Here is a 24,469-nt window from a genome sequence, read left to right as displayed (position 1 = left end):
CCACCAGAAGATAAATAATAAATGACATCCCCTATTAATATAAATAAGCTTATCAACTTTTGGCAAAGTTGTCCTCTCTTTCCACACTGACAGCACTGACAGTTGTTGTATGAGAAAATATCTTGACATTGTGCTTACATCATTACTACAGCAACTACAAACAAACTGGTCCGATTTCATCACTTGCAAAATGACAAGCAAACAGTCAGCCCTAAAAATAGGGATTCAAAAACCGAATCAGATTTGTGTGCAGTGTCAACAAAGCTCTGTTTACCTGAATGCCATCTTCTTCATAAGGTGGGCGTCCATTCTGTCAGACAGGTTGTTTTCCAACTGAGAACTTGCTGCTGGATCACCGAAGACTGCAGAGAGGTGGCTGTTCTGGGAGCGTCTTTGCGTTTCCATAGAGTCCTTCAGATTATACAAGCAATTAAACACTAAACAACCCAATGTAGGCTTTTAAGGCTAAAACTAAAAGTTACCTCAGAGTTGCAGTCCTGAGTCTCTGTGTCCTCCATGTCAAGAGCGGACAGCTCCAGCTCGATGTCTCTGTCAGGCTCACTCTCCGTCCCATCTTTCCCCAGCAGATCTGTGCCCCGCTTTGACCCGCAGCTGAAGGAATTACGCCTTACATGCAGCCCTGACACGGCCACCTGATCGCTGGAACACACAGACACACACACTGAGCTCTGAAACCGCCCCAAAGCTAAAAACACAAATCAATCGGTTCTGTTGTTTGGTGTTCTCAGACTAGAAACTCAATACTGAGATCAGGTGAGAGATGTTCTCCCACTCAGAATCTGCCCTATGAGTAATCATCATTGACACCAAAAACAATGTTCTAGTATTAGAGCACTAAAATTCGTTTTCTTTTTAATAAATGTACTAAATTTATATATATATATATATATATATATACACTGTTTAAAAGTTTACATAAGCATTTTTAAAGACATTTTACTTTTATCCAGCAAAGACTAAATTGATCAAAAGTTACATTAAAGACATTTATAATGTTACACAAGGTTTTATTTTAAATAAACAGTGGTTTTGAACTTTCAGTTCATCCTGAAACAAACTGATTACGGTTTACACAAAAATACATATTTTTTTGCAGCAAATCAGCATATCAGAATGATTTCTGAAGGATCATGTGATGCCATTGCCTGAAGTAATGATGCTGAAAAATTACAGTTTTTACTGTGTTTTTAATTAAATAAATTAATTCTTTGTGAGCATAAGAGACTTCTTCCAAAAACTAATAATGCATCTTTATGAATACATGTATTAAATTAAACTATATATTAAAAACTCAAAAGCAGAGGTAATTTAAATAAGCAAGCATCAGGTTGAAAATAGTATCACTGATGCAAGAGACATTAATTAAAATTATATTTAGATTTCTGAAAGAAAAATACACAACAATAGTGTAGAATACAGAATAATACATGAATTGTACATGAATTGTAGCAGGCAGATTAGGACTTGTGGGTGTTAAGGGCACTCTATGAAATGTAAGCTCTCATTGCAGTGTGTAAGAGCTTTGCAAACACAAACGAGAGGAGCTATGTTCCGGCTGCTGCTCTATTTTTAGAGCGCTACAGAGGACAGCCAGACGACTACAGCGGGATGGGGTGGGGGTGAAGATGGGGAAACACTGTGAAGACTACTGCTACAGTGTTCCTGACAATCCAGTAAAACTAATGTACAAATGATAATAATACTTTACACATGGACAACTATTATGTGGTTACTACAGTGTTTTGAGTGGTTACTAGGTGGTTGTTTACTAACCCGAGTCAACAGGACCCAACCCTCTCTATATAGTCTCTATATAGAGTATGGCTCAGATGTCTGCGTCAAAATAAGACTATAGGATTTCTGTTGTTGTTGTTGCTTAATACGAAGTATTTGCATTAAGAAGTTTCTACACAAGACGTCTAAATTTGAACTGGTACCTTTCTAGAAAGCTGGAGTGACTAGAAGAATCAGAACCACGTGGGCCCCATCTAAGGTCACTGTGACCAATATGACAGCTATAGTCTGTAAAGAGAATGGAACATGAATTACTCTCAAAGCCAAATGCATTCAGAGTCAAAAGCATAGAAAGTAATATGAATTCTGACCTCTAAAGTTGATAGAAGTGGTGCCAGCGCACCCTTGCGACGCAGTGGCCTGGACCGGGTCAGTGGTGTGAAAGCCAGTGCGGGAAGCGCGGGAGATGGCTCCCCATTTAGAGATGATGGGCCCCTCTCCAAAAGGAATGATGGGATCTTCGTCTTTCAGTCGCCTGTAGGGCTCGAACAAGTGCAGCCACCGTTTGCCACCACTCTCCCCTTCCTGAGGAAAGATAATCAGATCTCAATTAGGAATCATATCACAGTCACACTTATGAAGCACTGCTTTGTGTGATGTAACTAGTCAACAAACGAGGAACTAGTCAATTATCACAACAAAAATGTGAAAATTTCCTAATAAATTTTAGGTTACTTTTGATGTTTTGTGAGGTAAATTAATCTGCATTACAGTTGGTTCTGTTGTTTGGTGTTCTCAGACTAGAAACTCATTGTTGAGATCAGGTGAGAGATGTTCTCCCACTCAGAATCTGCCCTATGAGTAATCATCATTGACACCAAAAACAATGTTATATTAGAGGACATACATTTTTGTGTAGGTTAGTCTGTAATCTATTAAAGAATAAGCATATTTTAAAGTATTTCAGTGTGAATTTAATCTGAAGTGACTCCATTTGTACCCTCTATATGTTTATTGTTGGTTCCGTTTGAGGGAATCAGTAGGAATCTGTTTAAGAATAAGTACATTTAAAAGTATTTCAGTGTGAATTTAATCTGAAGTGACTCCACTTCTACCCTCTATACATTCATTGTTGATTCAGTTTGAGGGAATCAGTAGGAATCTGTTTAAGAATAGCTACATTTAAAAGTAATTTAGTGCAAATTTGATCTGAAGTGACTCCACTTGTACATTCCATACATTCACTGTTGATTCAGTTTGAGAAAATCAATAGCAATCTGTTAAAGAATAGCTACATTTAAAAGTACTTTAATGCAAATTGGATCTGAAGTGACTCCACTTCTACCCTCTGTACATTCATTGCTGATTTGCTTTGAGGGAATCAATAGTAATCTGGCAAAGAATAAGAGTATTTAACAATATTCAGTGAAAATATGATCTGAAGCTACTATACTTGTACCCTCAACACATTACTTGTTGATTCAGTTTGACAAAATCAATAGGAATCTGGTAAAGAATAAACACATTTAAAAGTATTTAAGTGTGAATCTGATCTGAAGTGACTCCACTTCTACCCTCTATACAGTACATTCATTGTTGATTCAGTTGGAGGAAATCAATAGGAATCTGTTAAAGAATAACTACATTTAAAAGTACTTCAATGCAAATTGGATCTAAAGTGACTGTACTTCTACAGGGGGTACATTCACTGCTGATTCGCTTTGATGAAATCAACAGAAAACTGGTGAAGAATTAGAGTATTTAAAAATATTCAGTGAAAATTAGATCTGTACTGTTCATTCAATCTGTTTAAAAATACGCACATCTATATCAATGTAAGTGTGTAAGCATGGGCGACATTTGACTCTTGAGTCAGGGGGGGCAAGAAAAAAAAATCAGATGTAAGCATTAAAACAGTGCCCTAGGGTATTGCAGCACATCAAAGCAGTCAATTAAAGCGCTGCACTTCAGCCCGGGCCGATGGGCCCTGACTTTTTTTTACACCCCAGGGCTACGGCTTCGGGCCAATTTTCACGTCATAGTTCAGACCCGGGCCGGCATCGGGCCTGTTTTAGGCTTCTCCTTATTTTCATAATTTAAACATCCATCAATTATGGTGAAGAAAAAAAATTCCGCGCTGTTGGAAACAACACGAAACTTCACTTTCGCTTTCACTTTTGAGACCGACTCAGACACCGTTTAGTGTGCTTTAGCGCAGCTGAATCCACGTTCAAGCGCACACAATAGGCTAAAACTCGCCCCAAGCACCGGCAAAAATAAATAACAATGAATGTGTCGAGGAAAGAGTAAGGACATAAATGAATTATTTATTAATTAATTTGTGTATTCTGAGTCAGTGTCGCAAATATCCTGACTCGCAATCTCCTTTTTGGACGCGCCTTTAGAGAGAAATTCATCTTTATGGATTACATGAAAGAGTTTGTGCTTTTGATTTGTTTTATTTCGTTAAGTAATAATTTAAAGCTTTCTATAAATGTATTTATTATGTCTGTGAGGCATGCATTTCGCTTCATTTTGTTAAGCACTCCTGTTCAAGAACCAGACGGCAGAAAGCACATAATTTTTGTTTTCCTTGTTTTATAAAAATGCTGTAACGTTTTTTTCGATGTATTACTCGTACTTTGTGAGCAAAAATGACGGATAATTTTAAATTGCTTTCAATGAAAAAAATGCAATGATCGCGCTGGTGCCTCGATGTCCTGCAAGCTTTAGCTTCCACTTTCTGCACAAACTATGCGCATAGCGTACATTTATTTGTAACGTTTAAACTACCATTGTTTTATACTTGAACTGTTTTATATCTATAGATTTCATTTTAGGCAATTGTGATGATTTGAGAAGGCAAACTGATCAAACAGACTATGATCAGTCTTCCGCTGGGCGCTGTTCGGTAAATATATATATATTTAACGAATAAAAAATGCTCCAAGCGTTTTTCTAAATTAGCTAAATAAAAAACGAAACTAAATATAAACATTTTGCCATTACATACAAAACTGAACTATTTTATAGCTGAAACAGTAAGTTGTTTTGGGAGAAGGGGAAAATATATTTTTATCCCGTCTATTGCTTCACCATTATTTCGAGAATAAACCCAGCGTAAATATGCAAATGTCACTCCCAAAACATATCAGCTTGCATGTGCCGAAAAACGAAAGTTTCATACAAATTCTAAATGGATTATAGCCTGGAAAGTGCAAAGCACGCTCCCCTTATTATCACTAAAATTTCATAGAGATCTAACAAAATTCCGTTATAATTAATAAAGCTCTCTAAACTACACAATTAATATTTTATTTACATCGCGTCTACACTCAAGATGATTCACGAGCGCACAAAACGGCACTTAATAAAAACCGATCAGGCGCTTTCAGCAGTGAGTGAATTCTGACAAGACTGTTCGGAAACAACAGATATGTCTGTGATTGGCTACATTGCTCAACGCTGCAAAAACACGTTGGATAGTTTGCCAGATCTTCAATTGCTTTGCTTTCGTTTGAGGGTTATATAGCACCGTCTAGTTCCCAAGTACAACCGAGCCTAAGCTTGGCTAAAGCAGTTGCAGCGGGGCTGTCGAGGATTCCATGACTAACCACAGGGGGGGCAACTGCCCCCCCTTGCCCCCCCTAATGTCGCCCATGTGTGTAAGTGTAAATGTGATCTGAAGTGGTTTCACTTCCACCTCTTTCATATTCATTTTGACGCCCTTTGAAGGAATAAATAGAAATGTGTTATCGAGTTAGCTGTTCTAAAAGTAAATGAGTGCAATTGTGTTGTGAAGCATCCACTTACTAGCTGTTTGGAACAGGAGTGGGTTGACAAATGGTGGGGCTCTGACTCAAATGGGCTGATGGTGCTGCACGACCAGGGCGAGTAGTGGGCAAGACTCTCTTCTCCACCATGACACTTACAAGTCATACGCCCACCACCTACACCCTCAGGATGCTAAAGGAGGAGAAAGAGTGAGATGACAACATTCTATCTCACACCCACCCGTGTGCAACAGGCTGCCAGTTTCAAATAAATGGGGGTGGAAAGAAACAATGTAAAGTGACTCAGCCTCCGTGGTGCCAAATCTTTCTCTGAGAGAGTTCATGCGTATTAAAGCGCTTGTGCGCGCACACACACACACACACACACACACACACACACACACACACACACACACACGCACACACACAATTTTCAGGACAGAACTGCTTCTTGCTTTGGATTTATCAGTTGCTGAGCAACAGACCCACTTAAAATAGCTTAACACACCTCAGAAGAGCAACTGCAGCTTCGGTGCCAAAGTTATTAATCGAAGAAACAACAAATCTGATTTAACGCCACTTAAGCATGGTGCAGACATGTGGTGTAGTTTTCCCATGACGCACACCTCTAAAAACACCATATCGGTGGGCCGTACCTCTGAACACACATCCACAGTGAAGACCGGCGAGGATTGGGACGGCCTGTTCATGTTGCCGTGGTGATGTACCCACTGTTCCTGTTTGTGGCGATAGAGTTCCTCATAGCCGAGAGGAACACCACGGGTGTATGCATCCTATACAAAAGATGTAAAATGGTTTTAACTTCTTCATTCTCATGATGACACAGCTTAGTCATCTATTTGTGACCCTGGACCACAAAAACAGTCATAGGGGATTTATACATTACCTGAAAGCTGATAAATAAGCTTTTCATTGATGTATGGTTTGTTAGAATAGGACCAAATTTGGTCGAGATACAACTATTTGAAAATCTGGAATCTGACAGTGCAAAAAAATCTAAATATTCAGAAAATCACCTTTAAAGTTGTCCAAATGAATTTCTTAGCTATGCATATTACTAATCAAAAGGTTTTGATATATGTATGGTAGGAAATGTACTAAATATCGTCATGGAACATGATCTTTACTTAATATTCTAATGATTTTTGGCATAAAAGAAAAATCGATCATTTTGATCCATACAATGTTGGCTAGTGCTACAAATATACCCTTGCTACTTGGTTTTGTGGCCCAGGGTCACATTGTACATTTAAAAGTGAAGTGCGTAATTTCTGAGCAACCAACAGTGCGAAAATAATAACTTTTTAAAAACAAGTTTCAAACTTCCCCTCTTTCATTTCTCAGGTAGACATAAACTCATGTCTTTGATTTATACAGTGTTGTCCGGCTGGATAAACAGGCAGACCGCAATAGTGGCAGAAAAATGTCACACTTTACCTTTAAGCCCAAGACCCAACAAGTTTCCATATTAATTTACACAAAGAATTCTGCACAAAGCAACAAAACCACATCCAGTCAGCATATTAATATTTAAATACATAATTAAAAAGAAAGAAAATAAGGAAGTAGATAATAACTTTGTTACTCTATTGTGGGTGATTACCAAGAGTGGCCAATATTAAAATGTATATTAATTATAATATTTAAATAATATACTATAAAACAGTATAAAGTACTGCTATATAAATGCTAAATGTATAAATGCTATTTATACTATAATATTTGTCAAAATTAATTAAAGATAAAAAACTAAAAGCTAAAATTCTCATGAATTTAGGCATCACAGCATATAAATTTACAGTATGAATAATGGATATTCATTTAAAGATTTGATAAAGATTACATTTAACAGTGTTAATAAATTATTGTGGTTTCAAAGAATAACTTTAAGTGAGCGTTAGAGGATAGAATAAGTAATATAAATGTAAAAATAGCAGAGATTGTTAATTAAAATAAAGCTAAAATAGAATATATTTTAATATTATTTAAAATATACTTATTTACTTATTATAAAATATAAAATATACTTATTTACTAATTACTTTAATATATATATACATATTATTTGAAAATATATATTATATTATTATTATAATTAAAACTAAATTCAACTGAAAAAAATAAAGCTAAATAAAAAAATGACAATAGGTGACAAAAAAATTACAATCCAGGATAATTATATTATTATTATAATGAGAAATTTACTGAACTGAAATAAAAAAAATTAAGCTTAACAACAAAAAAATAATAATAATGAAAATAGCACATAACAAAAATACTAAAACTATAAAATAATAAAATAAATGCTAATTCAAAAAAGTAATAAATACCATACTAGTACATAAATAACATTAAAATAACACTGTTCAAATTATTTCCAATATCAACAAATACTGATATTTTAAAGGTATAGTTGACTCTAAAATTAAACTCTGAAAATTAAAATTACCCCATGATTTACTCACCCTCAGGCCATCCTAGGAACCCTATGTACTGTATACAATCAGAGTTATATTTAAAAATATCCTGGCTCTTCCAAGATTTATAATGGCAGTGAATGGGTGTGGAGATTTTGAAGTCCAATAAAGTGCATCGATTCACTTCAGAAGGCCTGTATTACCTCCCCGGAGCCATGTGGAGCACTTTTTATGATGGATGGAGGCACCTTTTGGACTACTGAATCTCAACAGCCATTCACCGCCATTATAAAGTTGGAAGAGCCAGGACATTTTTAAATATAACTCAGATTGTATTCATCTGAAAGAAGAAAGGCATATACACCTAGAATGGCTTGAGGGTAAGTAAATCATGTGGTAATTTTAATTTTTGAGTGAACTATACCTTTAAAATATCAGTATTTGTTGATATTGGATATAATTTGGACAGTTGGCCATTATAAAGCTAGAAAGTGCCAGGACATTTTTAATATGACTCCGATTGTATTCGTCTGAAAGAAGAAAGTCATATACACTTAGGATGGCTTGAGGGTGAGTAAATCATGGGGTAATTTTCATTTTTGTGTGAACTATCCCTTTAAAAGAAATAAATCTCTAATATAGACTATTTGCTATATACTGATATTGTGATTCACAACAGAAACCAAGTAACAGATGAAAAAATTTTGTTGACAGTGGAAGAGAATTTCCAACTGAAACTCTTTCTTTAAAGATGAATGGGCCTGTAAGACATGAGATAATGAAACCTGCCCTGTGCATTGCCGCTCTCTGCTCCGCTGTGCTGCAGTAGGGGCTGTCCAGCGAGTTGAAGCGCTCCCGGAGGGGCGGCTGGTAGACGGTGGAATGAAAAACCTCTGGAGGGAGAGAGTTACTCCTCCCGCCATCCCTGGGATACAGCGGTGGCCTCCACACACGCCTGCTGTCGTAGACCGGTGTGTACATGCCGTGTGCGTGGGACATTGAGGGGTATGTCGAGGGTGGCACATAATGGGCAGGGCCTAATCTGTCTGAAGGAGGAATAGAGGGGTGCTGATCTGGGTACAGAGGGCCCACGGAAGGGGGTAACATGGACTCGGGCACGTTGCTGGAACGATGGAAGCGAGCGTTGCATGACTTGTGAGGAGGAACTGTGGAAAACAGAACCGAGTGAGTGTAGTGGACAATTATATGCGTTAAGACAGTGATTCAGGATAGGACACTTACTGGCAGGTTGGTGGTAGGGTGACAGGTCATATGGTCTCTGGTCCTGAGAGTAGTAGATCTTAGGATGAGCTCTTGTGAGGACAGGCCCGTGTTTGAGGAGACCGCAGTCGTCCTCTGTGGACAATCCCGAAGCTAGCGCAGAGGACTGGCTCTGACTGGCAGGAATTCTGGAAGAAAAATTACTATAAGTAATAATAAATATTTGATTCTTATGGAAATAAGTATTTCCATAAGAATCAAAGGTTGGCATAAAGAATGAAAGAAATGGCACATATATATTTCTCATTGTTAAACAAATAAATAAGGCTGTCAGTGAAGATTTTTTTTATAAATCTTTAATTATTTATTAGTGTTTTTGTGCCAGTAAAAGAGTAAAGATTGCAATGATTTTTTTTATTAATAAATAAAGATGCATATAAACTATTTATTTAAAAAAGTATTCAACTGACAGCCTTATTTATTTATTTGAAATAAATTCATCAGTTTTACAACTTTTATCACACAATTCAGATTTTTTCTTGCAATACCAAGCTTACATCACAGATTTCTGACTTTTTACTTAGAATTGTGTTATACAAAATTGCAATTCTGACTTTTTTCTTAAAAATACTTGATATAATTTGCAATTGTGAGAAGTCAGAATTGCGGGATATAAACTTAAAATTGCAAGTTACAATATCCAATTCTGAGGGGGAAAGAAAGTTTTTTCTGTAATTGCAAGTTCATATCACACAATTCTTTTTAACTTTTAACTAAAAAGTCAGAATTGCGAGTTTATATTTCAGAATTGTGAGATATGTTAAAATTACCTTTTTTATTTTGAATTTAGTGGTGGAAATGGCCTTCCATATATATATATATATATATATATATACATTAGTGGTGGGCCGTTATCGGCGTTAACGTGCTGCGTTAACGTGAGACTCTTATCGGGCGATAAAAAAAATATCGCCGTTAATCTATTCTCAAAGTTGGGTTGGGAGCTGGGTCTAAACTACGCAAGATATGATGACTTTCACCTTGATATTTGAGCACGGATGACGTATACCTAGTCGAATTGCACTGTAGGGGGCGAGAACGAGTCTTCAACTTCTGTGAAATTGCCACATCAAACGAGACGTGCTGACAATGATGCAGTTATGAAGCCGCTTCAGGGCAGGTGCGTTGCTAGACCCTTTTTACTGGGGCACGTGAGTTATAATTTACTTTGATAATCCCGAAATAAAGACATTAAACTATATGCAACAACTGAATTGACGCTTCTAAAAGCAACGCAGTTTAACCCAAGACTATGCACGCAGATATCCATGCCGGTGCGCGTCTGTGCAGCACGCGCACGTCGTGCAGCCTTTTGCGCAGAAGTACTTGGTTACACAAGTTTGTATAGGTAATTATGTTGTAAATGCAATTGTCAAGCAGTTTGTGATGCATTTTGGAAACAGGAGATGAGCGCCTGATCTAATGCGCCACCTGGCCCGTTCTCGAATACTTACTTTTAGTCATCATTTGGGTAGCACACATATTCTGAATGCCTTCAGCAGAATTCAAATTAGCCATTTTAATCTAGATTAATCTAGATTAATTCCAAGATTTAATCTAGATTAATCTAGATTAAAAAAATTAATCTATGCCCACCCCTAATATACATACAGGTATGCAAACTGTGGTGAAAAAGGTGACCCCTCGTAAAATTATTTAATAACCAGCTTTATGTTTTTTAAAGTTATGCTCATCAACACTGTGTTCATTTGATTAAAAATACAGAAAAAAATAACATTGTGAAATATTATTATGATGTAAAAAAAATTTTTTTCTATATTTATATACTGTACATTAAAATGTAATTTATATCTGTAATTAAAGTTGAATTTTCAGAATGATTACTCTTCAGTGTCACATAATCCTTCAAAAATAATTCTAATAATATATTCATTTATTATCAAAGTTGTGCTGCTTAATATTTTTTGAACAGCATTTATTCAAAATTAAAAGGTTTTCTAACAATATACACTACTGTTCAAAAGTTTGGGGTCAGTACATTTATTCTTTCTTTTTTTGAAAGAAATAAATACTTTTATTCACCAAGGATGGGTTAAATTAATAAAAAGTGATAGCATAGATTTACATTGTTCGAAAAGATTTATATTTTAAATGAATACTGTTCTTTTTAACTTGTTATTCATCAAAGAATCCTGAAAAAAATCAGGTTCCAAAAAAAATATTTGGCAGCACAACTGCTTCCAACATTGATAATTCTAATAATAAATCAGCATATCAGAATAATTTCTGAAGGATCATGAGACATTTAAGACTGGAGTAACAGCTGATGAAAATTCAGCTTTGCATCACAGGAATACATTATATTAGTAAGTATATTAAGATAAATACCATTATTTTATATTAATAACATTAATAACAGTAATTCCATTTTGCAATGTTACAGTTTTTTCTGTATTTTTGATCAAATAACTGCAGCCTTGATGAGCATATATATATATATATATATATATATATATATATACATAATTAATTCTTTTATTTGCTCATTTTATTATCTAACAATGCAGATATGCAAACTCACCAGGGGTGGAAAAAGGTGATTTAATAACCAGCTTAATGTTTTTTAAAGAAATTATGTTCATGCTCATCAAGACTGTTAGGCCACATTCACACTGTTGTTTTTACCGCTTACAATCCTTTTCAATTGTAAAACAATTTCAATCACAAAATAAAATAAAAAATAAAGTAATATAATAATTCTTAATTCGCAATAGAAATGGAACCGTAATCTGATTTTTGCACTAAAGTGACAAATTATTAAAGTGCATCATTGACAATCTCAAATCCAACCGCTTTGAAAAGCAATACACACGTCTCCTCAAGAAGTCACATGATTTGAGGCATCATTCACAGTTACGCATCAAGGTTGACTATATAACCGTAAGTATTAGCTTCTGCAATAGTGAAGCACACTTACTGTTCTAGGCTGACAGCAGGCAGTCCGTTAGCACTACTGTGGAGTGTTTTGTCCTCCTGGTGGTCTCCTCCTCTTGGGATGAGCTGAGTGGGAGACATGTCCTCTGGAGCATCTTTTTCTTGGTTTTTCACCTCTGACCCAGTGACTGCTCCTTTGGTGCCAGCTTTGGCCATAACCACTGGAACCGACGGGAAGGGCCTCACCACCCCACTGGCTTTCCTATTCCTCATTCTGTGCCTGAAATGTGGAGATGTAGACAGAACGTGAGAGGAGGAGGGGAGGAAATGGGTTGATGCCACAGTCATGCCAGTGTTCTGTAAAGCGTGCTGTTGTGTCGGTGGATTCGTGTGGGTGAGCTTGAATAAGAATGAGGAACGGGAGACGTGGGAAGGCGGAGAGGTGTGCTCTTTTGTGATTTACAGCACGAGACTGGCTGGATATGGTCATCATGATTGTGTGTGAAGGGGAAAGAGTGTCTGTTCTCACTTTTCCAGCTCGTCCTGCGTGTGGGCAAAAGTGCAACTGGCCCCTCTAGGGCAGCCGCCCTGCTGCCGTAAGTCCCTGCACATACTTGTCTTGTACTTGCTGTTGGGTTGAGCCTGAACAAAGAGAACAGAAGGCATTTCAAACTGTTAAAGAATGACCTAAAAATAAACTGGCTATAGCTAGCTCCTCCATAGTTCAGGAAATGTAAGTGTCAAAATTTCTTGGGAGAAACAAAAATAGATACAAATGAGTCAATAGTTGACATAAAGTATGTTTGCAGAGTTTTTTCTTAGAATTGCGCATTTATATCTCACAATTGTGAACTTTTTCGAGAATTGCAGGTTTATATTTCACAATTGTGACTTTATATCTCAGAATTGTGACTTTTTTCCTCAGAATTGCAAGTTTATATTTCACAACTGTGACTTTTGATTCTCAGAATTGTGGGTTTATATCTCACAATTGTGACTTTTTCCTCAGAATTGCACATTTATATCTCAGAATTGTGACTTTTTTCTTCAGAATTGCACATTTATATCTCACAATTGTGACTTTTTCTTCAGAATTGCAAGTTCATATTTCACAACTGTGACTTTTGATTCTCAGAATTGTGGGTTTATATCTCACAATTGTGACTTTTTTCCTCAGAATTGCACATTTATATCTCAGAATTGTGACTTTTTTCTTCAGAATTGCACATTTATATCTCACAATTGTGACTTTTTCTTCAGAATTGCAAGTTCATATTTCACAACTGTGACTTTTGATTCTCAGAATTGTGGGTTTATATCTCACAATTGTGACTTTTTTCCTCAGAATTGCACGTTTATGTCACAACTGTTACTTTTTTCTCAGAATTGTGAGTTTATATCTCAGAATTGTGATGTTTATATCTCACAATTGTGACTTTTTCTTCAGAATTGCAAGTTCATATTTCACAACTGTGACTTTTGATTCTCAGAATTGTGGGTTTATATCTCACAATTGTGACTTTTTCCTCAGAATTGCACATTTATATCTCAGAATTGTGACTTTTTTCCTCAGAATTGCACATTTATATCTCACAATTGTGACTTTTTCTTCAGAATTGCAAGTTCATATTTCACAACTGTGACTTTTGATTCTCAGAATTGTGGGTTTATATCTCACAATTGTGACTTTTTCCTCAGAATTGCACATTTATATCTCAGAATTGTGACTTTTTTCCTCAGAATTGCACGTTTATGTCACAACTGTTACTTTTTTCTCAGAATTGCACGTTTATGTCACAACTGTTACTTTTTCCTCAGAATTGTGAGTTTATATCTCAGAATTGTGACTTTTTTTCCTCAGAATTGCAAGTTTATATCTCAGAATTGTGACTTTTTCCCTCAGAATTGCAAGTTTATATCTCAGAATTGTGAATTTTTTCCTCAGAATTGCACGTTTATGTCACAACTGTTACTTTTTTCTCAGAATTGTGAGTTTATATCTCAGAATTGTGATGTTTATATCTCACAATTGTGACTTTTTCTTCAGAATTGCAAGTTCATATTTCACAACTGTGACTTTTGATTCTCAGAATTGTGGGTTTATATCTCACAATTGTGACTTTTTCCTCAGAATTGCACATTTATATCTCACAATTGTGACTTTTTTCCTCAGAATTGCACATTTATATCTCACAATTGTGACTTTTTCTTCAGAATTGCAAGTTCATATTTCACAACTGTGACTTTTGATTCTCAGAATTGTGGGTTTATATTTCACAATTGTGACTTTTTTCCTCAGAATTGCACGTTTATATCTCAGAATTGACTTTTTTTCCTCAGAATTGCACGTTTATGTCACAACTGTTACTTTTTCCTCAGAATTGTGAGTTTATATCTCAGAATTGTGACTTTTTTTCCTCAGAATTGCAAGTTTATATCTCAGAATTGTGACTTTTTTCCTCAGAATTGCAAGTTTATATCTCAGAATTGTGAATTTTTTCTTCAGAATTGCACGTTTATGTCACAACTGTTACTTTTTTCTCAGAATTGCAAGTTTATATCTCATAATTGTGACTTTTTTTCCTCAGAATTGCAAGTTTATATCTCAGAATTGTGACTTTTTTCCTCAGAATTGCACGTTTATGTCACAACTGTTACTTTTTTCTCAGAATTGTGAGTTTATATCTCAGAATTGTGACTTTTTCCTCAGAATTGCAAGTTTATATTTCACAACTGTGACTTTTGATTCTCAGAATTGTGGGTTTATATCTCACAATTGTGACTTTTTCCTCAGAATTGCACGTTTATATCTCAGAATTGACTTTTTTTTCCTCAGAATTGCACGTTTATGTCACAACTGTTACTTTTTCCTCAGAATTGTGAGTTTATATCTCAGAATTGTGACTTTTTTTCCTCAGAATTGCAAGTTTATATCTCAGAATTGTGACTTTTTTCCTCAGAATTGCAAGTTTATATCTCAGAATTGTGAATTTTTTCCTCAGAATTGCAAGTTTATATCTCAGAATTGTGAATTTTTTCTTCAGAATTGCACGTTTATGTCACAACTGTTACTTTTTTCTCAGAATTGCAAGTTTATATCTCATAATTGTGACTTTTTTTCCTCAGAATTGCAAGTTTATATCTCAGAATTGTGACTTTTTTCCTCAGAATTGCACGTTTATGTCACAACTGTTACTTTTTTCTCAGAATTGTGAGTTTATATCTCAGAATTGTGACTTTTTCCTCAGAATTGCAAGTTTATATTTCACAACTGTGACTTTTGATTCTCAGAATTGTGGGTTTATATCTCACAATTGTGACTTTTTCCTCAGAATTGCACGTTTATATCTCAGAATTGACTTTTTTTTCCTCAGAATTGCACGTTTATGTCACAACTGTTACTTTTTTCTCAGAATTGTGAGTTTATATCACGCAATTCTCATTTTATTTCTCAGAACTGCGAGTTTATATTATATAAGATATATTATTTTATAATAAAAAAATATATATATACAATTTTACATATACATTCTACTACTGTTAAAAAGTGTTTTTCCATAAATGAATACTTAGGGCAGCACAAATTACATAGATCAAAGGTGACAGTAAAGACATTTATTATGCAATAAAATATTTATATTTCAAATAAATACAGTTATTTTATATTTATCAGAGTTATATTACTTAAAGCCACTTAATATAAAGTGGGACCCCTAATAAAATTGGCAAAATTTAAAAAATGTTTGCATTTCGTGCAGCTGCACATAAAGTGACGTGGATTGCGTGTATTCAGGGGGATACATCCTGAATCAGTGTAGTGAGAGCTCATGCTGTACCTGAGGGCTTTCATTGCTCTTTTTGCTGAAGTTTTGGATGAATTCCACCAGCCCATAGACAACAACCTTCACAGCCAATAACACACTCTCCAGCTCTGTCCAGGATGGAGCGGCCGCATCTATACACACAAACACACACAGAGGTTATTGCTCTGTAATCTGATTGCGTTTGCATCCGTGTGAAAGTGTGAGTGCGCATCCTCACCAGGGTTGTGGTCGATGCCGGCCAGCCGCTCCAGAGGAGCTCTGAGGCTGTTGAGGTTGGCTGGGTCTCCTGTTCTCTGCAGGATTATGGTGAGCTCCTGCACGCTCTTTGCAAAGGATTCTGGGGATTGAAGCTGTGGCGATGGGGTGAAAAAGGAAGAATACATTCAGAATTGCAGCAGAGAGGCAAAAAAGCAAACACATTCAACAAAAATCTAGATATATTTGCTTTAGTGGTTTGCACACTACTGGTCAAAAGTTTGGAAAAATAAGGGTTTTTGAATATTTTTGGAAATAAGTCGTGTATGCTTACCAAGGATGCATTTATTTGACAAAAAAAAAACTGTAATTTTGTGAAATGTTATTAGGTTGGCTTGAAAAAGCAGCAGTCTGATCTTCTCCATTCATATTCAAGCGCGAATGAGAATCGTTTCGCGGGAGATGCAAGGTGTGTGAAAAAAAAAGAATATTCGAATCTCAAAATTTAAAAAACGAATGCCAACCCACCAAACGAATATTCGAATAATCGAATATTCTGGTCCAGCCCTAGTTAGCAACATGCTAATCACACTAACAGCAAGTTAATCTTGCAAGAAAACATGCTATCTAAACAAGCTAGAAAAATCAAACATATCTATTATAACTTTCAAACTTTTAAACTTTTAGTCCAGGCTTTTTCAAGCCAACTTCAAAGTTTGTTCGCAAACTTTATTCATCTAGTTACAATTGAATATAAGTGTTTTCTTTTGTAATATATTGTAAAATGTCATTTATTTCTGTGATGCAAATCTTATTATTGTTGTTAACATTTTGAACAGTAGTGTATTGACTTTTTAATTATTATAATATATGATATCATATTATATTGATGATTTGTGCAATATCCATGTGGTACCTTGTCTATAATTGACTGCATGTGAGATTTATGCATCAGATCCCCGTACAGCAGAGACGACCACTGCTCCGGAGAGATACGGAGTCCCGCTTCCATGGCGATGTGAACGATCTGAGCATCGTGTTCGCGACGCAGGGCTTCGTAAGTGCGAAACTCCTCTTTGAGTTGCATGAGTGAGGAGTCTTCATCACGTTTGGTCACCTGAAAGCAGATAAAGAGCAATGCCAGTCGATGTGCATATATAAATTTAGCACAAGCCCCCGTGATTAACACGTTCAACTGAGCCAAACAAGCGCCACTGATTGACGTCTGATGTAAATGTTCTCATTAAGATGGATGATTGATTTCATAAGGTGCCACAGTAAATCAAGCTCCAGTAAAGGAGTCTGGATGCATATCAAGAGTTTATTAGATATTCCCATTGCCAAGCACTTTATATCCACATAATATCACATTACGGCAGGCTTGACACACCAGATAACTCTTTTCCGGACTAGTCGACGTAGATGAAGTACTGAGGGTAATAGCTGTTAAGTGATCAGCGGTTTTAGCGCAATCGCTGCATGAAGCTGATTTTAGTTCTGACCTTAAAGCACGAGGCGCGGTACAGCAGCTGAACTACGTGACCGATGCTGGTCTTGGACGCCTGAGGGAAGCGCGCTTCCAGTTTCTGCACCACAAACAGCACCAGAACTTTGCGCGAGAGAGCCGAGCCGTCCTCCAGAGCCAGCAGCACCAGCTTCAGAGCGTCTTCCTGCATGGCTGCGACGTATATGGACAGAGAGATATAGTTAGTGTTGAGATCAGTGTGTGTTTGGTCATGTGAGATGAACAGATTCATGCTCTGGATGTTCTCAGACTAGAAAACTCAAAATGAGATCAGATGGGAAGATTAGTCTCTTCCTAATCAGAATCTGCCCTATGAGTAATCATCATTGACAGCCAAGCACAAACACAGTTGCATATTCTCTTTAAGGAATATTTCGGATTCTTTACAACTTGTGGCATGTGACAGATCATATTATCAGCCAAACTTATTGATCAGATGATATGTAAAAATATTTTGCTTAACTAAAATGAAAAAAAAAAAGATCAATCAGATGATATTTGGGAATTTTAAGATATCAAAATCAGCTATGTACAAATATTTTCCTTAAATAAAAAAAAAAAGATTAATCAGATGATATCTGGGCATTTTTCTACAAATATTTTTATTAACTAAAAAAAAGACTAATCTGATGATATTTGGACATTTTCAGATATTAGAATGAGTAAAAATATTTTCATTAACTAAAATAAAAAAAAGATTAATCAGATGATATTTGGGTGTTTTGAGATATCAGAATCAGCTATGTAGATATATTTTCATTAACTCAAATAAAATAATAAAAAAAAAGATTAATCAGATGATATCTGGGCATTTTTGTACAAAAATTTTCATTAATTAAAAAAAAAGACTAACCTGATGATATTTGGACATTTTAAGATATTAGAATGAGTAAAAATATTTTCATTAACTAAAATAAAAAAAAAGATTAATCAGATGACATTTGGGCATTTTAAAATGATCAGAATCAGTAAAAATTTTTATTAACTAAAAAAAAAAAAAGATTAATCAGACAACATTTGGGCATTTTAAAATTATCAGAATCGGTAAAAATTTTAATTAACTAAAATAAAAATAAAATAATCAGATGATATTTGGGTGTTTTGAGATATCAGAATTAGCTATGTAAAAATATTTTCATTAACTAAAATACAAAAATATGAATTAAATGATATTTGGACATTTTGAGATATCATAATGAGTAAAAATTTTAATTAACTAAAAAAAATTATAATCAGATGATATTTGGGCATTTTAAGATTATCAGAATCAGCTATGTAAAAATATTTTTCTCAACTAAAAAAAAAGATTAATCAGATGATATTTAGACATTTTAATAGATCTTAATCAGTAAAAAAAATTATTAACTGAAGTAAAAAAAAAAAGATTAATCAGATTTCATCAATAAAAATGAAACTAATGATTAATCAGATGATAAAATTATAATCAGATGATATTTGGGCATTTTAAGATTATCAGAATCAGCTATGTAAAAATATTTTTCTCAACTAAAAAAAAAGATTAATCAGATGATATTTAGACATTTTAATAGATCTTAATCAGTAAAAAAAATTATTAACTGAAGTAAAAAAAAAAAAGATTAATCAGATTTCATCAATAAAAATGAAACTAATGATTAATCAGATGATATTTGGGCATTTTAAGATATCAGAATCAGCCATGTAAAAATATTTTCCTTAACTAAAATGAAAAAAAAAAAAAAAAGATTAATCAGGTGATATTTGGGTGTTTTGTATGGAAGCCCGTTTCCGCCACTGAATAAAAAATACAAAAAAATAATTCAGACTTTTTTTTTTCTCAGAATTGTGAGATACAAACTCGCAATTGCAAGAAAAAAAGTCAGAATTCTGACTTATTTTCTCACAAATGCGACTTTATATCTTGCAATACGAAATAATAATAATAATAATAATAATAATAATAGGCTAATCACAATACTAGAATATTATTATTTTAAGGCATACTATTATTATTATTTTTATTATAAAATCTCATTAAAGATGATCAAAATTTCTGAATAATCGACTCTGGGCTTGGAATAATTATTTGGATGACTTGTTTGATGTAACAGCAAATCGAACTACGAGCAGAAAGAAATAATGTTATTTTATAATAAAAATATTATGTTTTTGAAAGAATTTTACACTCACAAAGGCTGCATTTATTTGATAAAAAGACAGTAAAAACAGCAATACTGTGAAAGTACAAGTTATAATAAATGTTTTCTATTGTAATATAATTTATTTCTGTGATGCAAAGCTGAATTTTCAGCATCATTACTCCAGTCTTCAGTGTCACATGATCCTTCAGAAAGTATTTTAATATGCTGATTTGCTATTAAAAAACATTTCTGATTATTATCAATGTGGTGGAAACAGTTTTTACTGCTTTATATATATATATTTATATATTTTTTTTATTCTTTGATGAATATAAAGTTCAAAAGAGCAGCATCTATTTAAAACAGAAATATATTTGGAAACATTATAAATGTTTTTACTGTCACATTTGATCAATTTGATGCATCCTTGCCAAATAAAAGCATTAATTCCTTTAATTAATTAAATCTTCCGGACTTCAAACTTCTGGATGATATTTTGTATTATTGAACTAAATAAAAACTTCTTAACTACAAAATATATTTATATAGCAACTTTAGGACAAGCATTGTTCCCTATTATTCTACCAACAGACTTGTCAATGAATAATAAACTATGTGACAATTGAGATTTATAAATCATCTGAAAACTGAACAAATAAGCTATCTATTTATGAATTGTTTGTTAGGATAGGACAATATTTAGCCAAGATACAACTATTTGAAAATCTGAGGGTGCACAAAAATTTAAATATTGAGGAAATCACCTTTAAAGTTGTCAGAATGAAGTCCTTAGCAATGCATATTACTGATCAAAAATTAAGTTTTAAAATATTTATGGTAGGAAATTTACTAAATATCTTCATGGAACATGATCTTTACTTAATATGCTAATGATTTTTGGCATAAAAGAAAAATAAACCATTTTGACCCATGCAACGCATTTTTGGCTATTGCTACAAATATACCCGTGCTACTTAAAACTGATTTCTTTTTTCCAAGTTTCATAAATCTCATTCACTCCCATTACATTTTGTATTATGCATTATCTGCATTATATTCTGCTCTCTAGATATCACTATCAGCATTGGCCTTTGAAAAACAGTTGACACTTTCAAAAGAAGAAATATGAACTCAGCACAAAATGTAGCTGTAAGTCCTTTTGAAGTGGAACTACTTTTCAAAAGCTTCTGGTAATGTATCACAGATATAACTCCAGAAATCTGCTCCTTTATGTCACATCCCTTCCACTTTCAGTACAGTACAGTACTGACAGTATCCTCTTAAACTAATCAGACTTACTTCTTTCTGGTCATGACATGAATTTAAGTCGCTAATACCCCGAAATATATAAAGATAACCAGGTATATCTTTAATGAAAACAAATCAGTGCAAAGAAACGTTACAGTAGTTCACATGTGTTCGCAACTCACCGGGTCCTAGAAACTGACAGCCGCGTGCCCGCACAGCGGCCCACAGGTTGGCGGAGAGCTGCTGTGGGTTCTGGTGCTGCAGGATCAGCTCAGTGACGGTGCGCTCGCCCAGAGATCTGCACGCCCGGACCGCCCGCATACGCCCCTCCTCCTCAACCAGCTGGCAGTTCACAAGGGTCACCAGCTTCCTCTGCATGGGTCTACTGAGCGTGCTCTGACTAAGGGTCACTACACCTGTGTGGGAGAGGAAAATGCATGCTTTACATTTCCATGCAATTTAAATAAATGTATTTTTATGTTCTTATTAAGAAGTCACTATATAGTTCTTAAATATCAAGTACTGTGTGACTGAGAGGTATTTATTCATCTTTATGTAGTGTTTCAAGTATAGCGAGGATCAAAAATTTGCAAAAAAAAAAAAAAGATAATAATTCACACTGTACATTAAAAGTATAAAAATAATATAATTAATTATAGCATATTATATTACTGTATATATTACTGCAATTTATTTCCTTTTTTTTTTTTACAAAACAAGATAAAATATAAAGTGTGATAACACTACTATATCTTAAAATAAAAAGTGAATATTAATTTAATAATTTATTTTGTATTTCATTTAAAACAAACAGTACAATGATATTACTTACATTTTAATTTTTTCTCTTTTTTTACATTTTTATATGAATTTTTGATCAATTAACTGAACTTTATGAATTTTTAAACTTAAAATCAGCAAGCTTTTATTTTTGGTGGGTTGCCGGCAAGTAATTATATGCACTGCCAGGTTAAGCATATATTTGTTTCATATTTATATGATACAGTTAAGTGAGTTTTTGCACTCGGCCAAAACTCACCATTTTATTTATTTTTTATTTTTTCGTAATTGTAATTGCAGTGTAAATGCATTCATGCTACCTCTGAGCTTCAATAATCATATATATCTAAATAGATATGTTTAAATAAATCAAAAGATTTTTCTGTAAACACATCTAAATACCAATTCAGATTCAGGTTCTGAAAAAAAAAATCATGGCCGTTGTAAAGTTTGTTTAACGTAAATAAATCAATCATTTTTATATTGTAATAAATTTTATGTTAAATCAAATAAATATCTGATTAATTATATATATATATATATATCAGGTTGCGTTAGACTTCAACATGGTCGTAAAAATGAAAAACGAAAAAAAAAAAACGACGGACATGGTCGTAAAAATTCCGTCATAATCTATTATTGCCCGTCATTTTAGTTTTCATATTTTAATTATAATAACACATTTAATTGCTTTTATTTTTGTTCACATTTTCATTTTTAATCATGAACCTACAGGACGAGCATACTGTATAGGTTATAGGCATTTATTTATGAAGAGAACAGATTAACACAAAAACTGCGTCACTTTTCATGTTCAACACCACACCCGGAGTACACTTAAAAAAAACATACTAGGACTGGTTTCAAAAAAATCGATTTCTCGATTTAATAGATTCTTATTTTTATGCACCAATATCTATATTTAAATCTCAGTGGATCTTGCTGTTTTCAGTTCACGAATTAACAGTAGTGCACATATCTAATAAATCACAATAAGCGATTAGGCTCTGTGCTTTCTTACTTTTTCAATATGAAAAAGTCTCAGATTTCAAATTCTGTCTATTTCATCAGGAAATTCAAGCAACAAATACCGTTATGGCGCTCTTTAATGTGGCGTGATAGATCGCTGTAGTTTAAACTGGGTGCTTGCATGTGCGTATCAAATGCATAGCAAAAGATTTGTCTTGACCAAGCGTGCCGTAGGTGTCCTGAAAAGTGAAGCCAAAAGTTTTCGATCGCCCCCCGGTGGCTGGCTGCAGTATAGGTCATAAACCCCGCCCTCTCCATGTAATCTAATGGGACGTGAGCCAAACTAAATAATCGAATTACACTGCAAATAATTTTTTTCCAAAGGTGATTTCCATCGTGTGAGGTAGTTCTTATAATGCAGATTCATGCTCAGGTGTTCGTTTTTCTAATAAGTTTGCTTTTAAGTAGTGATTTGATGCTATAAAAACGGGGTGTGGTGTCATGATTGTGATCGTGCGATTGGGTCTGCGGGAGTTTGGGCGGGACTTTGACACCGCGGCTCCGCCTCACGACACTACTGCGCATGCTCTGGCTCCAAACGAACCTCTACTGCGCATGCTCTGGCTCCAAACGAACCTTTACTGCGCATGCTCTGGCTCCAAATGACGTAACTTCCCCCAAGATGGTAGCGGCCATATTGAGCTGTTTTGGCTTCACTTTTCTATAGTGGAAAGAAGCGGAAACGCGTTGTCCATCTTTTTTACAGTCTATGGTCTTGACAGATTCGTTTTTGTTCTGTATCCAGTGCTCTGCTGCCACAATGGAGCGCGCTCGCCACTAACTGGACAGGGGTGGGAATTACCTGTAATCTGTCAAAATGACGGACAGCCTTCAGATTTTTCCGTCACTGATTAAAAAAACCCGTCAATGACGGACAATTTTCAGTTAACGTGACCTCTGATATATATATATATATATATATATATATATATATATATATATATATATATATATATATATATATATTAGTGGTGGGCCGTTATCGGCGTTAACGTGCTGCGTTAACGTGAGACTCTTATCGGGCGATAAAAAAAATATCGCCGTTAATCTATTCTCAAAGTTGGGTTGGGAGCTGGGTCTAAACTACGCAAGATATGATGACTTTCACCTTGATATTTGAGCACGGATGACGTATACCTAGTCGAATTGCACTGTAGGGGGCGAGAACGAGTCTTCAACTTCTGTGAAATTACCACATCAAATGAGACGTGCTGACAATGATGCAGTTATGAAGCCGCTTCAGGGCAGGTGCGTTGCTAGACCCTTTTTACTGGGGCACGTGAGTTATAATTTACTTTGATAATCCCGAAATAAAGACATTAAACTATATGCAACAACTGAATTGACGCTTCTAAAAGCAACGCAGTTTAACCCAAGACTATGCACGCAGATATCCATGCCGGTGCGCGTCTGTGCAGCACGCGCACGTCGTGCAGCCTTTTGCGCAGAAGTACTTGGTTACACAAGTTTGTATAGGTAATTATGTTGTAAATGCAATTGTCAAGCAGTTTGTGATGCATTTTGGAAACAGGAGATGAGCGCCTGATCTAATGCGCCACCTGGCCCGTTCTCGAAGACTTACTTTTAGTCATTATTTGGGTAGCAC

At 34.8% G+C, this 24,469-nt stretch overlaps 1 protein-coding gene across 1 annotated transcript in view; it reads right to left on the bottom strand.

Annotated features, from left to right (window-relative positions):
• rc3h2 (ring finger and CCCH-type domains 2) overlaps positions 1 to 24,469 on the bottom strand; it is a 44,808-nt gene that overhangs the window by 5,082 nt on the left and 15,257 nt on the right. Inside the window, exons 4-18 of the mRNA XM_073829352.1 lie at positions 21,237 to 21,470; positions 17,664 to 17,839; positions 17,078 to 17,278; positions 16,184 to 16,316; positions 15,979 to 16,097; positions 12,672 to 12,784; positions 12,186 to 12,422; positions 9,209 to 9,375; positions 8,756 to 9,132; positions 6,185 to 6,322; positions 5,569 to 5,721; positions 2,127 to 2,340; positions 1,959 to 2,043; positions 483 to 660; positions 275 to 411 (exon numbers count right to left, since the gene is read on the bottom strand). Coding sequence (XP_073685453.1) covers positions 275 to 411; positions 483 to 660; positions 1,959 to 2,043; positions 2,127 to 2,340; positions 5,569 to 5,721; positions 6,185 to 6,322; positions 8,756 to 9,132; positions 9,209 to 9,375; positions 12,186 to 12,422; positions 12,672 to 12,784; positions 15,979 to 16,097; positions 16,184 to 16,316; positions 17,078 to 17,278; positions 17,664 to 17,839; positions 21,237 to 21,470 — 2,662 coding nt within the window. The remainder of the gene's footprint in view (positions 1 to 274; positions 412 to 482; positions 661 to 1,958; positions 2,044 to 2,126; positions 2,341 to 5,568; positions 5,722 to 6,184; positions 6,323 to 8,755; positions 9,133 to 9,208; positions 9,376 to 12,185; positions 12,423 to 12,671; positions 12,785 to 15,978; positions 16,098 to 16,183; positions 16,317 to 17,077; positions 17,279 to 17,663; positions 17,840 to 21,236; positions 21,471 to 24,469) is intronic.

Source organism: Garra rufa, chromosome 23 (genome assembly GCF_049309525.1).
Source record: "Garra rufa chromosome 23, GarRuf1.0, whole genome shotgun sequence".
In the NCBI taxonomy this organism is placed as follows: Eukaryota; Metazoa; Chordata; class Actinopteri; order Cypriniformes; family Cyprinidae; genus Garra; species Garra rufa.
Note: the sequence above shows the minus strand (reverse complement) of the source record. Positions and strands in the feature narration are given on the sequence as shown.